Consider the following 21,111-nt stretch of genomic DNA (forward strand, 5'->3'; position numbering starts at 1 on the left):
ATATATATATATATATATATATATATATATATATATATATATATATTTTATTTTTAAAACATTCTTTTTTTATTAGAGCAATTGATTTTTCCTTTTTCTCATCTTGTACTAGAAGTACATATGTAATCATTATTTATCCTTTTTCTGATTCTACAGCGATATAAGCTTAATACAAATACCCGAGGAATATGGGACTGTGATTTAATGCTTTTTTGTCTGATTCCAGGAAAAGGGAATATAAAAGCTGTTAATAGTGCTAGGAAAGCACAAGGTCAAAGAGACCTGACTAACTAAAATCTGCATGGATTGCAGGAGTTCTATGCCAATACTTTAAGGCTTGGAAATTGGGGTTTGAGTCCTGGAGTCCCAGTCTTTTCTAAAACTTTAGAGGACGTGGGTCCTCAACTTAAATTCCTAGGCCAGCACCTAAGATTGGTTATTTATTTAGCTCACTTCCCTAAAAGGTTGATGGCAGATCAGATCAGAGAAAGACATTTCCCTTGGGTCCTGACCCTGAATGTGTAATTGCAAACTGCTGAATTCACTTTAATTAGGCCTTGATTCAAAGGTCTAAGTTTATTTTCCCTACATTTTTACACATTTTACATTTCATTCACAAGTTAATTTTTTCTTCTTTTTTCTTGAATTTTTTTTTCTTATTTTATTTTTTTTTTTGCCAATTGATTTCATACAACCCCCTCGACTCAGCCACTCATCCTTAGCTGACCTGAGGTACCCTTTTTTATGAAAAAAAAAAAAAAAAGGTGTGTTTAGAATTTACCTCAGGGGGATGTGTGTTAAGTTTTTTAAAATTCAATAATGTCAAAATATATGTATATTTAACTCTTTTAGGAGTAATTTCAGGGGGAATTGTATAATTCTCAGAAGAAAATGTATGTTTTGCAATCTATAATGTAAAGTTTAAATTCTTTTGAGAATAATTTCAGGATAAGGATTTTGCCATCTCCCCAGAATCCAGACAATGGACCTGCTTGATGAAGGCACCAAAAGATGCCTAAAGACCCTTCACTGGACCATGAAGATCAAAACTGAACTTTGGGGTGCAGTTAATTGAATTATGGGGAGTTGAATTTGAGTTGAATGTATTGTTTTAATTGTACATGTTATGCCAATAGGGGGACTGCCCCAAATTGTTTTTTTTTTTGTCAATGAGGCTAGTTTTATCCATTCGTTCATCTATTTCTTTTATTCCACAAATTCCTAAAATTTAGAAGTTGTCTATGTTTACAGATCCAGCGAAGAAAAAGGACCAACCCTTTTTTTGCCGGATCTCAGGGGGAATTGTATAATTGGAATTTGGGAGATGCCATTTATAAGTATGTGATATATTTCCTATGGACATGTGAGGGACTTTGAAACTACATTTCCCATGATTCCTCATGGCAAACAGGAAGTATGATGATGTAAGAGAGGGGTTAAATCTCCTGGGTGAGGAGCAAGTCTCTCTTTTAGCTAGCAGGCGCGGGAAGGGTATGAAAGGTAAAAAAATGGCTGAGGCGGCAGTTTGAATTCTTACAGGTGAGTGGTCTAATGATTTTATACCTATCAGCATGGCTTTAATTAAACTACTAATTTCTATATTTATATCAGACTTTATCATTTTTAATCGTAACATAAATTATACATTTGTTTGTTTTTTTAATTTCAATTTTTTTTTTTACCCTTGTACTTTGGTGTATTGTCTCATAGGTGGAAGATTGGTAAGGGTGGGCAATGGGGGTCAAGTGACTTGCCCAGGGTCACACAGCTGGGAAGTGGCTGAGGCCGGGTTTGAACCTAGGACCTCCTGTCTCTAGGCCTGACTCTCACTCCACTGAGCTACCCAGCTGCCCCCTAATTTCAATTTTTTAATGGGAAGTAAGGATAGGAATTAGCAATAATGATGCTTAAAAAGAACTACTGAAAAAAATTTTTCTAAGCACAGAAAAGTGAAGAAAATTCAGAAAGACAAGATGAGTAGAGTTTTGAAAGCAATGTATTGAATTTTACAATATACATTTTTAAAAATAGTATAAAATGGAGATTTGTCGTTTCACCTGAATATATGGAAACCTTTTTGTGTTTGATGAAAATAGAAAATATAATGTTAAAATTCTTTAAAAACATAAGTTATAGTCCAACTATAGTTATTTCAGAACAAACCTGTTCTTACCAACCACAGAAGCATTATCAACCACATTAAACATAAGCATTTAAAAGTTGTGTCTTGGGCACCTATAAAAGAATACAGATAATTCTCAATTTTTGAACAGGTTATATTCCAAAGTTTATTTGTAAATTGGCTGTCTAGAACTCATAGCACATTTTTCCTTGAAGACTATGCTAAAAATGTTTAGATTCCAAGAAAACAAAACAAAAAAAGCTTAATTATCCTATAACAAATAGTAACCCTGAAGTGGTAGGGAGTTAAGTATGAGTTTAGGCAGTAGAGAGAAATGTGGGTAACTGGATAATATCTAAAATAGCATTCTCAGAGCATAAGTGTGCAGAAAAAAAGGGGTATGGAAATATATGGCCTGTGCAGCTCTAACTGGTAACTGAATGGCCCAAGTCAGGATTGTGAGACTCCTGAAAGAAAGTAAGACAATGTTGAATCAGACCAAAATAATGATGGTAGAAGAAAAATTCTATTAGCAGGGAGATGAGATAGAAGTTAGATAGAGAAATAAATAGATAAACCATTTTTTTAAATGATTCTTTTTGAATCAGAAATAAGACTGTATTTGTAAACACACATAAGCAAACTCACATTTTCTCAAACCTGACCAACATATGCTAAATTTAGCTTTATTATTTTTAATATCCTCTGAAATCTCTTTTAAAACAAAAGGCATATTTACAAGCCAAACAAGATATCATGAAATAAGAAGAAAATGGCTATGATTTTACAAAACACAAAAAGCAACGTGGCTCTAAAAAGTTTCTTAATGACTAAAAACGCATAAAGGTAGAAAATGGGATGAAGCTAACAAAAAACTGTTTAAGATTAAAAGAAATGTCCAAATATAGCATAATATTTTAAGACCTCAAGAAGAATGTCAAGGCCTACTGGCATTATTTGGCATGCTTTGTTCCCTTTGTTGCTCTGTTGAATTCAGTAAATTTTGGCTTTATTTAAAAGAAAAAACTCTGTAATAATAGCTAACCCAAAAGTGAACAAGCTTCCTTAAGAAGGTAATAAGTTCCCTCCCAATAGAGGCATTCTAATAAAGGATGAGTGACCACCTATGGGAGTGAGAATGTGTGAATGGAATTCTTGTTCAGAAAGGCATTAAAATAGTTGTCAGTTGAGGTCCTTTCCAAATAAAATACTGAAAGCCTGATTAAGAGGTGTCTACTGGGTCTTCTCTTTTTTTAGTTCTTCTGAGTTGGAATAAAGTTCTCAATAATTCCTCAATGCCCCTAGAAGTTATCATATTCAGGTATTGTTTCAGTTGTTTTATTTATTTGTATCCAATTCTATAGTCCTATCTTATGTGTTAAAATGAATTATTATCTGGACTCACTAAGTTTTACACAATAAGATAATTATCTTCAAACTCTCCCTTTTAACTAGCTCTCTGGTTATAAAATGCTCAGATGTCCCCTTATATTTCCCCTTTCCCCCCTGCCTCAAAAAGTTCCTTAGATCTCTCTGTCCCTCCAAGTTGTCAGTCTATATCTTTCTCTCCCCTCACCTGCCTTACTAAATTAGAAAGAGTAAATTATGTTGCCTTCACTTCACTAAATCATAACCCCCTGTAATTTGGATACCATTCCCACAATTCTATTAAAATTAACTCCTTCCCAGGTTGCCAATGATATCTTAAATACCTGTTTTCTGAGTCCTCATCCTCAATAAATTTTCTTCAGTAATGACCAATCCCTCTTTCTTGATACTCTCTCCTCCCTTGGATTTTACATAGTTCCTCTCTCCTGAATTCCTTGGCTTTTTAGATCACTTCCTTCAAGAGTTGATCTTCCTACTCCTACCAAGAGTAGATAGCTTAAATGTCCCAGTTATTAGTCCTCTTCTTTTTCACTCTCTCTCCCTGACAGTCTCATTTACTACGACAGCTTCATAGTATAAGGGATTGGGTGTTGGACTTGGAGTCACAAAGATTTAGGTTCAAGTCCTACCTTCCATATTTATTAGCTACATAAGCATGTGCAAATCACTAAACCAGAGAGCATCACAGTTCTCATCTTTAAAATAGATAAAGTAATACTCATAGTATCTTTCTAATGGGAGCTGGCAAAAGGATCAAACTGAAATAATGTATATATAGCACTTTGCAAACCTTGAACATTTAAACCTACTCATTTCTATTATGACTCAAAACCCTCCCAGCATCTTTCCTATCTTTTTCCTCTGCTCTGATAAACCTGCCAGTCTTTTGAATCTTGACCTCCTGAGTGAACCACTTTAACTATCTATACTATTCTCTACTCTCAAATCCCTCACTCCTTTGTCCTATTACCATTCATGCTTTGACAAACCCTAAACCAAACCCCACTACCTACTTTCTCTGCTCTTACTCCTAAGTAGTGCACTTTCCCTGCTCCTGAAAAGAATTGGGAGAAATCGAACACTATGCTGCCTGGGTTCACTATGAATGTAGGTTATCTCATTTCGATTGAGCCACTGCAACAAAGCAATCTTCTGCCTGTCTTCTAGCTGATTTTCTCTCCAATTCCCTATAGCAGTCATTTCTTCTCTTCTCGAACTTCTTATACCAGTGATGGGCAAACTTTTTAAAGAAGGAACAAAGGAAAGGACACGCTCATCTGTCAGTCTGTTTCTAAGGCAACTCTTTCAAAGTTTCATTGTATTGTACCCTACTTGTTGTATTTGTCAGATTAGGAATAATATCGTGCAGCTGGATAGAACATCTGGCCCACTGGCTGTAGTCTGCTCATCACTGCCTTATACCAATCCCTCTTCCTATACTCTATGGTGGATCTTAACTCATGTGTTATCAAGAAAATCAAGACCATTCATCATGAGCTCTCCTCCACTTCACCCCATCTCTCAAACCCTTGATATAAAAAAAATTAGAGATGTAAATTAAGACAACTCTGAGATACCACCTCACACTTGAAACTGATAAATGTTGGAGGGGATGTGGCAAATTTGGGACCCCAATGCATTATTGGTAAGAGTTGTGAACTGACTTGATCCAACTATTCTGGAGAGCGATTTGGATCTAAGCCCAAAGGGCTATAAAACTGGGCATACCTTTTGATCCAACAATACTATTACTAGGTCTGTATCCCAAAGAGATTTTTTTAAAAGGAGAGTCTGGTGCCTTATCTCTTCAAAAATATTTACAGCAGCTCTTTATGTGGCAGCAAAGAATTGTAAATTGAGGGAATGTTTATCAGTTGGGGAATGGCTAAGCAAATTGTGGTACATGATTAAAATGGAATACTACTGTGCTATGAGAAATGAGACCAGGATGATTTCAGAAAAACTTGGAAAGATTTACATGAACTGACACAGAGTGAAGGTAAGGAGAACATAGTACATAGTAACAGCAATATTTTATGAGGATCAAATATGAATGACTCAGCTAATTATCAATAATACAATGATCCAAGACAACTAAAAGAACCCATAATGAAAACTTCTATCTACCACCAGAGAAAGAACTGAGAGAGTCTGAGTGAAGATAAAAACATATCTTTTTTAAGGGATGTATCTTCCATAACATGACAAATATGGAAATATGTATTGCAGAACAGCACATGTAGAACCTTTATCAAATTGCTTAGCATCTTAGGGAAGAGGGAGAAGGAGGAAGAAAATTTGGAACTCAAAATGTGATAAAATGAATGATTAAAAAAGCTGCTTCTACATGAAATTGGGTAAAAAAATAAAATGTTACTGGAAAATACCCCATATACACACAATGCTAGAAAAAAACCCATATACACACAATGACTCATAATATAATTAGAAAGAATAATCACAAAACAACCAAGAGTAAATGTTACAAAATTCTAATGAAGAACAACTCTAAAGAAGGGATATCCCTCTCCAATCCTTTGAAGAAGTGGTAGACCCAAAAAGCACTTTAAAATTTAAAATGCAGGGGGCAGCTGGGTATCTCAGTGGATTGAGAGTCAGGCCTAGAGGCGGGAGGTCCTAGGTTCAAACCCGGCCTCAGCCACTTCCCAGCTGTGTGACCCTGGGCAAGTCACTTGACCCCCCATTTGCCTATCCTTACCACTCTTCCATCTAGGAGCCAATACACAGAAGTTAAGGGTTAAAAAAAAATTTTTTTTTTAAAAAAGACGTGGCAGTTAATTTTATAAGCAAATATTTTCATGCTTTTCAATGTATCACAAGGTAGTAGTGCTTGATTCAAGCCCCAGAAGTGACCACATCCTAGCAATACCTGTCCTAGCCCAGGAAATTGGGTAATGGGAGTGACAGATGGGAAATAACCTTGTGCTAGAGTTGATACCTAAGATAAAGAAAAAGAAAGAAAAGGATTTAGTTGCCCTAGGTGGATTTAAGTCACCTGACCCACATGAATTATACCCTCATGTACTAAAAGAATTGGTAGATGTGATTAATGAGTTGATGCTAGTGACATCTGAAAGATCACGGCAAGCAGAAGAGACAACAAAAGGTTGTAGAAGGGTAAACATTGTTCTGGCTTTCGAAAGAGAAATGAGAAGAGAGCCTGCAAATCAAGGACCAATGTGCTTGATTTTGACTCCTTAGAAAATTCTAGAAGTGATCACTAAAGAAATGTTTCATGAATGTCTAAATATGGAAACATTGATTACAAAGAATAAGAACAGCTTCAATCAAGATGATCTTATATCAAAGTATCTTTATTTCCCTTTCTGACAGGATTTCTAAACCAGCAGATGAAATGCTATGATATACCTTGATTTTAGCAAAATCAAAGTTATCTCTTCTTATTCTTACAGAGAACTTAGAGAGACAATAATGTAATTACATAGATTTAGACTGGTTCAATGTCAACATGGCAAAGCTCTTTAGGGAGTGGTACGTACCCCAGGGATCTATGTTTGTATCTGGACAATTTAACATTTTTGTCAGTGACAGAGAAAAGCATAAATAGTATGCTCATCAAATTTGCAGATGACACAAAGCTGAGAGGGATAGCTAATATGCTGAAAGGCAGCCAAGATCCTTGACAAGCTAATATACTGGGCTGAATCCTAAAAAAATAAAAATTAAATTAAAATAACAAAATTCACTAGGGATAAATGTCAGGTCTTACACTTAATATACAAAAAAAAAAAAAACTTCAGAAGTATAAGATGAAGAAAGGTGTTCTGAAAAACATCTAGAGGTGTTGGTGGAATGCAAGTATAATACGAGTCAGCAGTGTGTTGTGGCATCCAAAAAGGCTAATGTGATCTTGGGCTACAAAAAGAGGAGTTTAGATTTCAGAATTAGGGAGATGATAGTTCAAAATGGTCAGGTCTTGAGTCCCTGGTCCTACAGAATCAGTTGACAGAACTGAGGATGCTCATCTTGGAAAAAACAAGACTCAGGGAGGGCATTATGAATAAATGTCAAATATTTGAAGGGCTGTCACACAGAAAAAGCATTAGACTTGTTTATTAACTCCAAAGAGCAGAACCAGGAACAATGGATACAAGTTGCAAATTTAGGCTTAATGTCAAGAAAAACTTTCTAATAATTAAGAGCTGTCCAAAAGTGAAATGGGGAAGTTGGGAAAGGTATTGGTAGACAGAGCGAGCTACTACTTCTAGGATATGTCGTTCTTCATGAATGGGTTAGACTGGATAGGTGCTAAGGCCCTTCCAGCACTCAAAATTCTGAAACTATGACAGAATATACTATATACTATATATACTACATAGTGTTGTACATAATGTACACTGTAAGTGCTGCCAAACAAGGTCAAATGTTTTTGCTTAATTCTTTTTCTTTCCCATAAGGGAGGGGGTTTGATAGGGAAAAGGATAATGGCTATACTATAAAACCAAAAGGCAAAAAATGTTGTTGAAAGAATGGAATATAATTAAATAAAAGTCTGGATTTGAAGAGCTTTAATAAGACATGGTGACCTCATTTCAAGCACAATTTGGGGGGGGAACAATACAGTTACTCTCACTTTAAGTATACATAGGTGTGTTACATATGTATGTGTGTGTAAAAAACTATATCTGATTTTCTAAGTACTAGAATTTATAAAGCTTGAGGAAATCTGGCTGTCATTTTTTCCTAAGACAAAAAGGACTTGAAACTAAAAGCTGAGAAAATGCTAAGAGAATAGGAAACTGGAAAGTGGGATGGTATTTCTACTCGAAAATTATTAAAATGAATTTTTTAAAAAGTTTTACATTTTCAGAGATAGAATGTACTTTGGATCATTAATTCCATTCCTTTCATTTTACAGATGAGAAACTGAAATAATACAAAAAAGAAACAACCTATCATTCAGAGAAGTACTATGATATAAAGAAAAGAAAATCATAGTGTCATAAGACCTGCCCTTTAAATCCTAGCTTTCTGACCTTTAATAAATCATTTTATCTCTGAAGGCCTATGATTCCTCAATTTATAAAATGAGGGAATTAGATAAACTACATGATTTTTAATATTCTTTCCAGCTCTGAATTCTCTGACTCTATGGGGCCCAAGGTCACAAAACTACTAAGCTACAGAAACAGAATTTAAAGCCAAATCTTTTTTACTTTAACTCCATGTACACACAGTTTCCCTTAAAACTTACCCCCCTCAGATTGCCCATAAATCTTTCTCATATCTTCAAGCATTTCTATCTGATTTTATAGTAAAGTATCACTCTACATGTCTTTTCTACCACATTACATTTTCAGCTTCTAAGAGGGCAGAAAATGTCTAACTTTTTAACCAGTGCGCTATATTTTATCTTGAATTCAGGCAACTGATAAATGACTGAATTCTTGGGCTTTGTTTTGTTTAATAGTATTTTCATATAAAACTAAGGTAAAATGTTTAGATTAAGAAAAAAGTATTCAAAATTTTCCTTTAAAAGTTGTTGATGAAAATAAAACATCAGCAATGAATATAAAATTATCTCCTACTGAAACACCTAAACATTTACAGTCTTCTCAACTTTAAAGGAAAGAGAAATATAGACTTGCATTAAATTCACATGGAGGTATGTGAAGTGTAGTGATGTTCTTGAAACTATATTGTTCAAATCTTTGAAGATGGTTAGTGATGTTTTACTATGTCAAAGAAAATGTCAGCAACTCAATGGGAGTGAGGTCTGGGATCTACTGCCAATAGAAATTTGTCCTGGAGAAAAAAGTTGGGAGGACTACCTTTGGAAGATTAAGATGTTTGCCTGGCTTACTCAGGGACTAAGGTGACTTAACAATATCATAGGCCAGAAGTGCACCAAACTCCTTGATGACTCTGTTGGTCAGCAAAAATGGAACTCCTCTTGACCAAAAGGGGTGAATGTTGAATGCAGTCATCAGAAGGACCTACTCTATGCCCTTCCAGATTTTAAAGGAGTCTATCAGTAGCAAATTACAAGAATTTTCATACAAGTTAAGTGACAGAAATCAGATTGTTCACTGTTCAGGTTTTCATAAATATCTGAAAAAGCTTCAACTTACATTTTCTGGTTCTACTCCAATATCTTCACAAAATTTCTCCATGCCTTCAGGACCTACAACATCATCAGTTCCTGTAATAAAAGGAATTTCTACATTAATCTTCAAATTAAATCCAACTATGTGCACTTGCTAATTTAATAGTTCCATATTACAAAAGATGCTTAATGTACAATAAAATTTCATTTTTAAGAAAACTATAAATTGTTTTAACAATAGTAATGAATATATTTTCACAGCATAGAGAAATACTCTAGAATTTATACCATCCCATCTTAAAGGCTCAAGTTTCTCTTTAAATGTTTAAAGACAATTATCACTATTCTTTAAGTACTGAACATATGGTACATGTAAAGCTGAGGCTACCTAAATTCTATCCATAATGAACAGTATTTAATTTTAAAGCTATTTAAAAATCTAAGGCTCTAAATTTTCCTTCTTTTTGCATTAATTTTATATACAGTAACATTTTATGGGCTCTGTGGCACAACCAGCAAAGAACACATCATATAGAGAATTAAAAAGCTGGTTTTCAATTTTCTTTGGTAACCATCAAAATAAGCATGTGTCCATGAAGGGCTAAAATTCAGATCTTTTAGATCTATTATCTTTTATTGATGAGCTTAATAATTGTGATTTTGGTAGTCATGGGATTAGTAAGATCTAATCAATGAAAGAGGTTTAGTCACTAAAGAACCATGTGATTATAAAAGCAAATCCTTTTTTTCACACTCCTACTTATATTTTCTGCTAACCCACCTAAGACAGCAAAAGGAAGTGTAATATATACCAATGAAATAAGTATTGGCCTAGAAATCGGGAATTGTGGCACCTAACCCTAGCTACCAACTGGTTCTGTCTACCTGGAGGAAGATAGCTTCTTTTTTTCTTTCTCTCTAGAACTCAGTTTCTTCATCTGTATAAAATGAGATGACTTATGGAGACCGATATTTTAAGTTCTTGCCAGGGTGAGATTGGGTCAAGGGAATATTTGGGAAAAAAAAACACCTCATAATAATCCAATTATAAATAGCGGAAAACAACCACAAGTAGCATTCACTATAAGCAACCATTAGCATTTACATAAAATTGTATATCTAGGCCAGTGGTTCCCAAACTTTTTTGGCCTACCGCCCCCCTTTCCAGAAAAAAATATTACTTAGCCCCCTGGAAATTAATTTTTTTTAATTTTAATAGCAATTAATAGGAAAGATAAATGCACCTGTGGCCATCACCACTCTCCTGCATCGCTGCAGCACCCACCAGGGGGTGGTAGTGCCCACTTTGGGAATCACTGGTCTAGACTAAAGCCATAAGTTATACACAAACTTGTTCATCACACTTATTTTGTCTACATTTAAGAAAGTTAGGGTAAAAAAGTAATACTACTAAATTTCTATTTAGTGATTTTTCTTTAGAAGATTCATTTGCTATACAAAACCATGATCATACCATAATTGTTCCTTTAATTGCTAACAATATAATCTGTGTAGATTTGTAATAAACATATGTAAAGTGCTTTGGAAACTTTTAAAAAGCAATATATAAATGAAAACTAGCTATTAGCATTATTAGTTGCCTTACATATTTATTTAGCCTTTACCTTCCGTCTTGGAGTCAATGTGCTCCAAGGCAGAAGAGTGGTAAGGGTAGGCAATGGGGGTCAAGTGACTTGCCCAGGGTCACAGAGTTGGGAAGTGTCTGAGGCCACATCTGAACCTAGGATCTCCTATCTCTAGGCCTGGCTCTTAATTCACTGAGCTACCCAGCTGCCTCCATTAATTGCCTTCTTTAAACAAGACTGTTTATGAAGTATTATCACAAGATTTTAAAATACCAAGAAAATAAAAATATCTCACATGCAAATTTTTCAGATACCTGAAGCTTATCTTATTTCTTTTGGATAACAAAATTCCTTAAAACTTTTTTTGTTTCTTTAAACCCTAATTTTCTGTTTCAATAACAACTCTAAGACAAAAGGTCATGGGCTAGGCAAATGGGGTTAATAAAGTGCTTTGCCCAGGATCACACAATTAGGAAGCATAAGAGACCACTTTTGAATCTGGGTCCTCCCAACTCCAGGCCTAGCAATCTATCTACTACTCTGCCATCTAGCTGTTTTGTTTTAAAACTTCTGTGAATGGAATACACTTTCCTACTTCTCTTAAAACACACACGCGCGCGCGCGCACACACGCACACGCACACACACACACACACACACACACACACACAAAACAACCTGGAAATACTTAACCTTTTCTTTTTGACTCAGAGAAGAAGAAATCACCCCCTGACATTTTTATAGTTCTTTAAGTTTACAGGGATTCCCCACAAAAACCTTTCAAGTTTCAAGATAGTACAACATCATCCTTATCACAAAGATAATGAAACTAAGGCTGAAAGAGGTTAAGTCATGAGGCTAAAGAAGTATCTTCAAAGTTTGTGGCTCTTTCCAATATAAACATACTATAGCATACTATCTCTATACAAAAATTCTGTTACTCAACTGCAAAACAATAACAATATATCAAAGGGTTTTGATGAACTAGGTAAGAAGATATGCCACTATCCTTATTGGCTCCAAACAGCTAAAAGGATAAAATCTATTCCAATACAATTAGTCATCAGTCTCCACTCAATGTCAGTGTGTCAACTGCTAGCAGCTTCCCTTCACTTCTAACACAATGCTTCTATGCTGTAGTCTGGCACAATATAAAATAACAGTATTTTAAGAAATACTATATCTCTGAATGAAGGCATAAGATGCTTTACTTAAAGTACATAAGCTTTAGCAAAGCTAATTACATTATGCCCCAAAATCATTCCAAAATTCTATCTTCCTCCAAGGCACAAAAGCCATCTCCAATAGATCCTAACTAGATATCACCTCTACCTCCCACTCAAATCTCATGTTGCCTTGTTTCAAACGCTAAACTAATAATATCATTTGTATTATAATTATTGATGCATATGCCTTATTTTTCCTGACTAGACTAAGGTCTTTGATGGCAAGAACTAGGTCTTACCCATCATCTAGAGGCATGTTGGCAAATCTATGGTACATGTGCCAGAGCATGCTAGAGGAGGCTGCTCCCCTCCCCCTGTCACCTGAGGACATTTCTCATATGACCTGTGCCCAGTAGCTCAATGAGAGTGCTTCCTCCATCCTCTGTCTGGGGGCTCACATGTGGCATGAGGGTCGCAGTTTGGGCACTTGGTCTCTAAAAGGTTCACCATCACTAACATAGAGCAATGCCTGCCATGTACCTAACCCAGTAGGCATTTACTTGACTATCAGATTCCAGTAAGCATCTTCTATTTTAGCTGCTCAAAGGCCGTTTTCCATCAAATTTTTGGTTCTTGGCTATGTTCTTGGCTAAAGTTCTTTCTAACTTTCTAAAACATATTTGTGAAACAGGTCATATAAATATATTGGCTGAACTAATTTTGCTTGTACATAATAATACCAGGTAAGAATTTTCTCTCCTTTCTTTTAAAGGCATATTCATCTGGGGAGAAGGATGTCTTTCTTGTCTTTCTTTTGCAGTATAATAACTAGAAGTTAGTATTTTCCATTTTTGCCTGTCTTACTTATATTATTTCCAAGGATAATAATAGCAAGGGTAAGATAAATATACATGTGCCACTGCCCCAAAAAGAAAAAAATTATCAAAGAAGAGAGGAATTTACAGATTAATAAATTTTATCTTTGTATAATCACTCATTAATTCATTCTTCTCAAAGTTACCTTATAAAATTTCAAATTGCAAAAAAAAATTTATTTCTTCCAAAAGTCAACAATTTTAGTAATCAATGCAATCAGCTCATTCTAAGCAAGGCAGCACCAAGTTATTGATAAAATTAAAAATCCAAAATAACAATTTCTTGATCATTTCAAAAGCTATAAATTCTAGCGTTCAATTCATGTTATCAGAGGACTGTATTCAAATTTCAGGTCTGACCTTGGGTACAGTACTTAACTCTAGATTTCAGTTTCTTCATTTGTAAAATGAAAGGGTTGGATTAGATGACTTCTAAGCTCACTTCCAACTTTAAATCTATGATCGTAGGATACCTCTGACTAGACCAAAGTCTTAGACCAACAGCAACTGTCATTTATACAATGCTCTAAAATTTGCAGAGCACTTTATATATTTTTTCCATTTGCACATTCCAACAACTCTGTGAAGTACAGCAAGTATCATTACTCCCATTTTACAAATGAAGAAAACTTGGGCTAAGAAGTTAAAAGATTTGCCTTATAGTCATAAGGCTAATAATAAGTAAATTGGGGAGATGGGATTTAAATTCAGGTCTTTCTAATTTCCAAACCAGTATCCTATCCATTATACAAGGTTTCCTCAATAAGTAAAAGAATTTATCTTGGAAAAGAAAGCCAAGCAAAATTTTTTAAATTTCCAAATCTTTTCCACCCTTTCAAACATAAACAGAAAAATGAAGATACTTCACTTAAGAGTTCTTTCCCCTGACAAATAGCAACTAAAACATATAGTCCAAAGAGATGGATAAGAAAGTTGTCAATTTCAAATAACAATAGCTAAAGATGGTTCAAAAGGCCTTACATTGTTAGGCCTTAATAAGAAATCTTAAGTGTAACTGATTATTCAACAATCCGGCCATAGAAAGTCACAGCTTAAAAGAAAAATCTTTCAGTTAATTTTTAGTTTAGCTGTCTCCCAGATGTGGCTACTAAAAACTAATTTCCCCAAATCAGAAAAGTATATCAATTAAATTTAAAGCATTTTCACAGTGCAACCACTGTCCTTAGCATTGAGAATACAAATAGAAAAAGTGAAACAGAACTTGATCTCAAGAACTAGGTAAGAAAATACAAAAGTCAAAATTCAGCTATAGGACAGAAACAAACATCCCGGGGATTCTTGGGTTATATCAGCAGGTCAGATGGCACTGCCAAGAGTAACTTAATATTGAAGCTTAATTTTTACTATAAAAACACAATTTCTTGCAAACAAAAAGAAAGCAGAATTACCCTGTTACTTTCCTAATTAAACGAGTCTAATAAGAAAAAAATAAAACAGTAATAGCTCCTAAGAAAAAAAGCAAAGGGACAAGAGTTTGATAAATACTTTGGTTCAGTATGGTATTTCATGCTAAAATTTGGGCATAGGCAACAAACTTTTGTTACCATGTGCAAATACACTGTCTAACTAGGTAGATTTTACTATTATTGTTCAACAATTATAAAACTCAAAAACAGACATTAAAAACAAGACAGATTTAAAACAAAAACAAATTTCTGGCTAATGGTCTTTCAAAATATAGTTCCTTTTTTTACCAAAAAAAAAAAAAAGTTTTCATTGTACTCCTTAAGGATCAAAGCTACAATGTTCAGTTTCTTTTTTACAACAAAGTGAAATTATCTTTGATATCTGCATTCAAAAACAGGAATCCTAATGACCTACAATATTTTCCCCCATTGTATTTATCCCATCAGTTCTCTTCTAATATTTAAATTCTTGGGTTTGGTTGCTGGCTATAAATAAAGCATTCATTAATTTTGTTCCAAATGTGCCTTTAAAACACACAAAAACTGCACCTAGTTTTGATAAGATTTTTTACCATTTAATGTGACTAGATTTTAATGAATCATAAAAGATCACCTACCTGCATACTCATAGAACCACTCTAAGCATCTCTTACTTGAAAATGTTTCTTCCTCAGTCTTTATTCTAGCTGAATCGTATTTTCTATACATGCTAGAAATTTAAGAAAAACAAACAAATTTGTTATTTAAACAAATATTTTACATCCTTGCAGAGGACATGTAAAAAGCAGTAGCTTTACCTGAATTAACCATTTTACTCATAAGCATTTGAAGAAGCCTTTGTGACGCTTTACCATTCATACCAACTCTTATTATTAGATTATTGTCTTATCTGCTAGCCCAAAAATTAAATGTTAAAACTTTTATGGTAAATATCTGTTGGTCTGGTTAAGAAAATAAAAAATAATTAGGATTTGTTCTAAGACCTTAAGATATACTCCCTTCTGTACCCTGACTGTAATTTATATATATGTTGACTCAGATTTTTTCAAATTCTCCATTAACACATTTTTAAGTTTCCATCTTGAAGTATCCATCTTACGAGTTAAGCTAGAAAGCCTATATCCAGGATGGAGCCAAGATAGAAAAGAAGGTATATAGACCCATACAATCTCTACAAAATTCTGCTCCAAAAAAACTATGATTTAACACCTCAGAATGAATTCTTGGGCAACACAACCCACAAAAAGACAAGGTGAAGTAATATTTCAGTCCAAAACAATTTAGAGGGCCAGCATGAGGGATCTAGTACTCTTGGGTGGAGGTGGAGTGCAGTATGCCAGGACAGGCCCCCCACTGTGGCAACAGCAATGGGTACTGGGCCCAGCTGAGAGAGCAGCAAAGGCTTCCAGAGCTCTCAGCCCCTGATGGCAAGAGGGGAAAATTACTCAGAAAAATATTACAGGGCTCCCCTTGTTGCACTCATTTGCAGTTCCAGGAAGCAGTTCTGGGGTACATGCTCAGGGGGAGGAGGAGCACTAACACATACCAGCACTTGCAGCCATAGGAGAGTAGGGGACCATGGTCACAATTCCAGGGGATAAAAGAGTGCTTAAAGTTATACCCAGACTCAAGCCTGGACTATATAAACACCCCTCTCCTTACATCATACACCTTAGAATAGCTGAAAGCAGGTAAGATTCCCAGAGCCAGCACTGAAGGCAATTGCACAAAGAACCTGACACTTGGAACAGTGCACCCTTCCCATCATTTATAAATCCCAACTTTATCAGTTTTTAAAATTAAAAGAAAAGAAAAAGACTGGAAAATGAGCAAACAACAAAAAAAGAAATTCGATGTATGTAATTATTTTGGTGACAAAGACAAAAACACAAAATCAGAAGACAACAACAAAGTCAATACTGCACAAAATTGGTGCATCCAAAGCCTCCAAGAAAAATATGAGTTGCTCTCAAGCCCAAAAAGAATGAATGGAGGAGCTCAAAAAAGAATTTAAAAATAAAATAAGAGCAAGAGAAGAAAAATTGAGAAAAGAAATGTCATACAGGAAAATCATGAAAAAAGATTCAACAGTTAGGTGAAGGAGTCACAATACTGAAGAAATTGATATCTTAAAAAAAAAAAAAAAGAACAAGCCAATTGGTAAAAGAAGTACAACAATGCAATGAAGAGTAGAATTTTTTAGAAGGCAGAATTGGTCATATGAAAAAAGAGGTAAACAAATTCACTCGGGAAAAGAACTCTTTAAAAAGTAGACTTGGCTAAATGGAAAAGGAGGTACAAAAGTTCATTAAAAAAAAATCATGTCTTAAAAATCAGAATTGGGCAAGTGGAAGCTGCTAACTCCATGAGACATCAAGAAACAATCAAAATCAAAAGAATGAAAATAAAAGAAAATGTGGAATATTTCATAGGAAAAACAACTGACCAGGAAAATAAATCTAAATTACTAGATTACTAAAAAGCTCTGACCAAGAAAATAGCTTAGATATTATTCTTTCAAGAAAATCATCAAGGAAAACTGCCCTGTTATTTGAGAGCAAGAGGGTAAAACAGAAATGGTAAGAATCCACTGATCTTCTCCTCAAAGAGGGGATACGCAAAAGGACAATTCCCAGGAATATCATAGTCAAATTCCAGAATTCACAGGTCAAGAAGAAAATATTGTAAGCAGACAAAAAGAAACACTTTAAATATCATGGAACCATAGTCAGGATAAGACAAACTTTAGCAGTTTATACATTAAAGGATTAGAGGGCCTAGAATAATATTCCAGAAGGCAAAAGAGCCAGAGTTCAAGAATCATTTACCCAGCAAAACTGAGCATAATCATTAGGGGGAAAAAATAGTATTCAATGAAATGGAGGATTTTCAAACATTCCTAATTAAAAGACCAGAGCTGAATGGAAAATCTAACTCTAAATACAAGACTCAAGAGAAGCATAAAAAGCTAAATAGGAAAGAGAACTCAAAAGGCATTCAATAAGGTTAAACTGTGTCTAACCCTACATGGGGAGTTGATTTTTATTAACTCTCAAGAATTTTATCATAATTAGGGTAGTTAGGAGTATACATAGAGAACAAGGAAGTGAGTTGACTATGATGGGATGATTAAAAAGAATTAATTAATGTATGATAAAGAGGAATGCACTGGGACGATGGGAAAAACAGAATGGGGTAAATTATCTCACATAAAAGATACACGAAAGTTTTTACAGTGAAGAGGAAGATGTGGGAGGGGAGAAGTAGTGATCCTCACTCTCACCAGAACTGACTCAGTGAGAGAATATACACAAACAAATGTGTATGGAAATTCATCTTACCCTACAGGATGATAGGAGGGGAAGGGGATAAGAGAAGAGATGTAGGGCTGATAGAAAAGAGGACAAATTTGGGGAGGGGGAGGTCAGAAACTAAATAGGGGAAAATAGGATGGAGAGTAATACACAGTAATCATAGTAATCCAATTTTTTTTTTACAAATCTCCCTAAACAAAGGCCTCATTTCTCAAATACATAGAGAAATGAATTGAATATATAATACAAGGCATTCCCCAATTGATAAATGGTCAAAAGATGTGGACAGAAAATTATCAAAGTAATTAAAATTTTCTATAATCATGCAAAAAACATGCTCTAAATCACTAATATTTAAAGAAATGCAAATTAAAACAACTCTGAGGAACCACCCCCACACCTTTCAGATTGGCTATTATGACAGAAGAGGAAAATGACAATGGAGGGGATGTGGGAAAATTGAGACACTAATGCACTGTTAGGGGAGTCATGAATTAATTCAATCATTCAGGAGAGCAATTAGGACCCAAGCCCAAAGTACTATAAAACAGTGCACCCTTTGACCCAACAATACTATTACTAGGTTTGTATTCCAAAGATAAAAAACCAAAAAGAAGGGTCTATATGTACAAAAAAATTCTTAAAGTAGCTCTTTTTGTGGGGGCAAAGAATTGGAAAGTGAAGGGATACTCATCAATTGGGGAATGGCTGAGTAATTAAAAGTATATGATTATAATGTAATACCATAGTGCTGTAAGAAATTTCAAGCAGGAACTTAGAAAAACATGGAAAGACTTAACATGAACTGAAGTGGAGTGAAATAAGCAGAACTAGGAGAACACTGTAAACAGTGACAGGAATACTGTTATAATGAAAACTGTGAATAATTAGCCATTTTCAGCAATACAATGATCTAAAACCATTCCAAATGACTCATGATAAAAATGCCATCTGCTTTGAGAGAAAAAGAACTGAGAGTCTGAATCCAGACGAAAGAAAAATTTTTTTTACTTTCTTAATTTTTAATTTGAGTTTCTTGGCACAAAAGGATTAATATAGAAAAACATTTGATGTGATTGCATATGTTTATCTCTATATGAGATTGCTTACCATATCTCAACAGAGGTGGGAGGGAGGAAGAGAATTCAAGACCCAGTAGTCTCTGAAAAAATGTTGAAAATGTTTTTACTTGTAATTGGGGTGGAAATAAAATAAAAATGTATAAATGAAAAAGAGTTAACCTGGATGCAGAGTACTGATTAAAATAATAAAAACTAGCATTTATATACAGCATTTTATGGTTTGCAAAGCAATTTTATATAGACATCTCATTTGAAGTAGTAAATAACCCTAATTAAGACAATATCATAATTATGATTTTACAGATTATTATGATTTTATAGATAAGGAAACTGAGGCTTAGAGAGCATAAGTGACTTGTATCACACAGTAACATTTGAACTCAGGACTTCTTGATTCCATATCCAGCAACTCTATGGGATTGTGCTACCTATCTGCCATAAGTAAGCAAGTGAATTAGAGGCATCAAAAGGTCTTCTGAGCTTCCAAAAAAGTAGAGGCAAGGAAAAAAGAAGTCTTAAACAAGAGATTATGGCACTAACCAAACCTTTTAGGGACCCTTTCAATAGTTGGTGAACTAGCATTTATGAATTATCTACTGTATTTCAGGCACTGTACTAAGCACTCAGGTGACAAAAAAAAGGTAAAAAACAGATAGTCCCTGCTCTACAGGAGCTCACAGTCTAGCAACTAAGGGCAAACAAGACATAAGGAAAAATTGGGTGTAGCCTCACAGGGAAGGCACTAGCCATAAGGGAGATCAGGAAAGGCTTTTTGTAGAAGGCAGGAGTTCAGTTGAGACTTGGAAGAAGCTAGAGAAGCTGAAAGATGGGGATGAGGCAAGGAGACAGCCAGAGAGAATGCCAGGCAGGAGATGGGGGTGTCCAATGCAAGCAATAGCAAAGAGGCCAATGTCACTTGGATCAATCTGTGGAGGGGGACAAGATGTAAGAAGACCAAAACAAGAGGAAGAGACCAAGTAATGGAGGACTTTCAAAGTCAAATGGGAGATTTTATGTTTGCTCCTGGAGGGAATGGGGGTGCCAACTGAAGCTGACTGAAGAAGAAGATAGCATGGCCCAATCTGTGCTTCAGGAAGATCAATCTGACAGCTGAGGATGGATGGATCAGAACAGAGAAAGGCTTGAGGCAGGGAGACCCCCCCCCCATCACAAGTTCAATAGTGATGGGGGTCTGTACCAGGATAGTGCAGTGACAAGAGGAGAGAAGAGGGAAGAGATGTATGAATGATGGTACTTGTCCACTGACTAAATAGGGGGTGCCTAGGAGAAGGGTGGGACCCTCAACAGTAATCAGAAGGTTAGGGAGAAGGAAGGAGATGTGAGGTTGTACGTTAGGAGTGAGGCTGGATCTGAGAGTCAACTACATAGAAATGACAGTTGTAATCCTGGAAATAGATGGCTTTAAGTAAAATAGCCTATGGAGAGAAGAGGGTCTGAGCCTTGGAGGGGCATTTAGTAGGTGTGATATGGATGTAGATCCACCAAAGAAGACAGAGCACATTAGGGAGGGCTTCAGGAGGAAACAAAATCAGGTTCTTCTTTCAAGAAAGACTACAAAATCTTTGTTCTTTGTTGTGAGTAACCACTATAATAAAAGAGAAAAAATAAACCAGAGAAGCCTACATACAGTTGACTTCACTGACAAGAAATTTGTTAACTAAACTTGGAAATTCCACTTCCTGATAAACAAGAGGCTATAGGTCATTCCCTTAGGGGAGGAGAGAAAAGACTAGAGAGAACAATTGATACATTAACATATTGTAAAGATAATAAACTTTGAGACACTTAGGAACTTGGATCAACAAAATGACCAAACAAAACTCCAAAGGACTCATAATGAAATATGTTCTCCACCTCCAGAGAGCTAATGGACTCACTGTAAATTGAAGTACATTTTCTTTTCTTCCTTTCTTCTTTTTTGGGGAGGTTAGAGAAAAGTCATGGCTTATGTGGGAATTGTTTTGCATAACAACACATATTTGCTATGGGTTTTGTTTTTCCTGCCTTCTCATAAGGTGGGGGAGGGAAAGGAGAAAGGGAGA

At 35.1% G+C, this 21,111-nt stretch overlaps 1 protein-coding gene across 2 annotated transcripts in view; it reads right to left on the minus strand.

Annotated features, from left to right (window-relative positions):
* DCUN1D4 (defective in cullin neddylation 1 domain containing 4) overlaps positions 1–21,111 on the minus strand; it is a 50,476-nt gene that overhangs the window by 26,032 nt on the left and 3,333 nt on the right. For both annotated transcript variants that reach the window (XM_044680785.1, XM_044680784.1), the window contains exons 2-3: positions 15,270–15,361; positions 9,625–9,695 (exon numbers count right to left, since the gene is read on the minus strand). In XM_044680785.1, the coding sequence (XP_044536720.1) occupies positions 9,625–9,695; positions 15,270–15,361 (163 nt within the window). The remainder of the gene's footprint in view (positions 1–9,624; positions 9,696–15,269; positions 15,362–21,111) is intronic.

This window comes from Gracilinanus agilis, chromosome 6, assembly GCF_016433145.1.
Source record: "Gracilinanus agilis isolate LMUSP501 chromosome 6, AgileGrace, whole genome shotgun sequence".
Taxonomy (NCBI): domain Eukaryota; kingdom Metazoa; phylum Chordata; class Mammalia; order Didelphimorphia; family Didelphidae; genus Gracilinanus; species Gracilinanus agilis.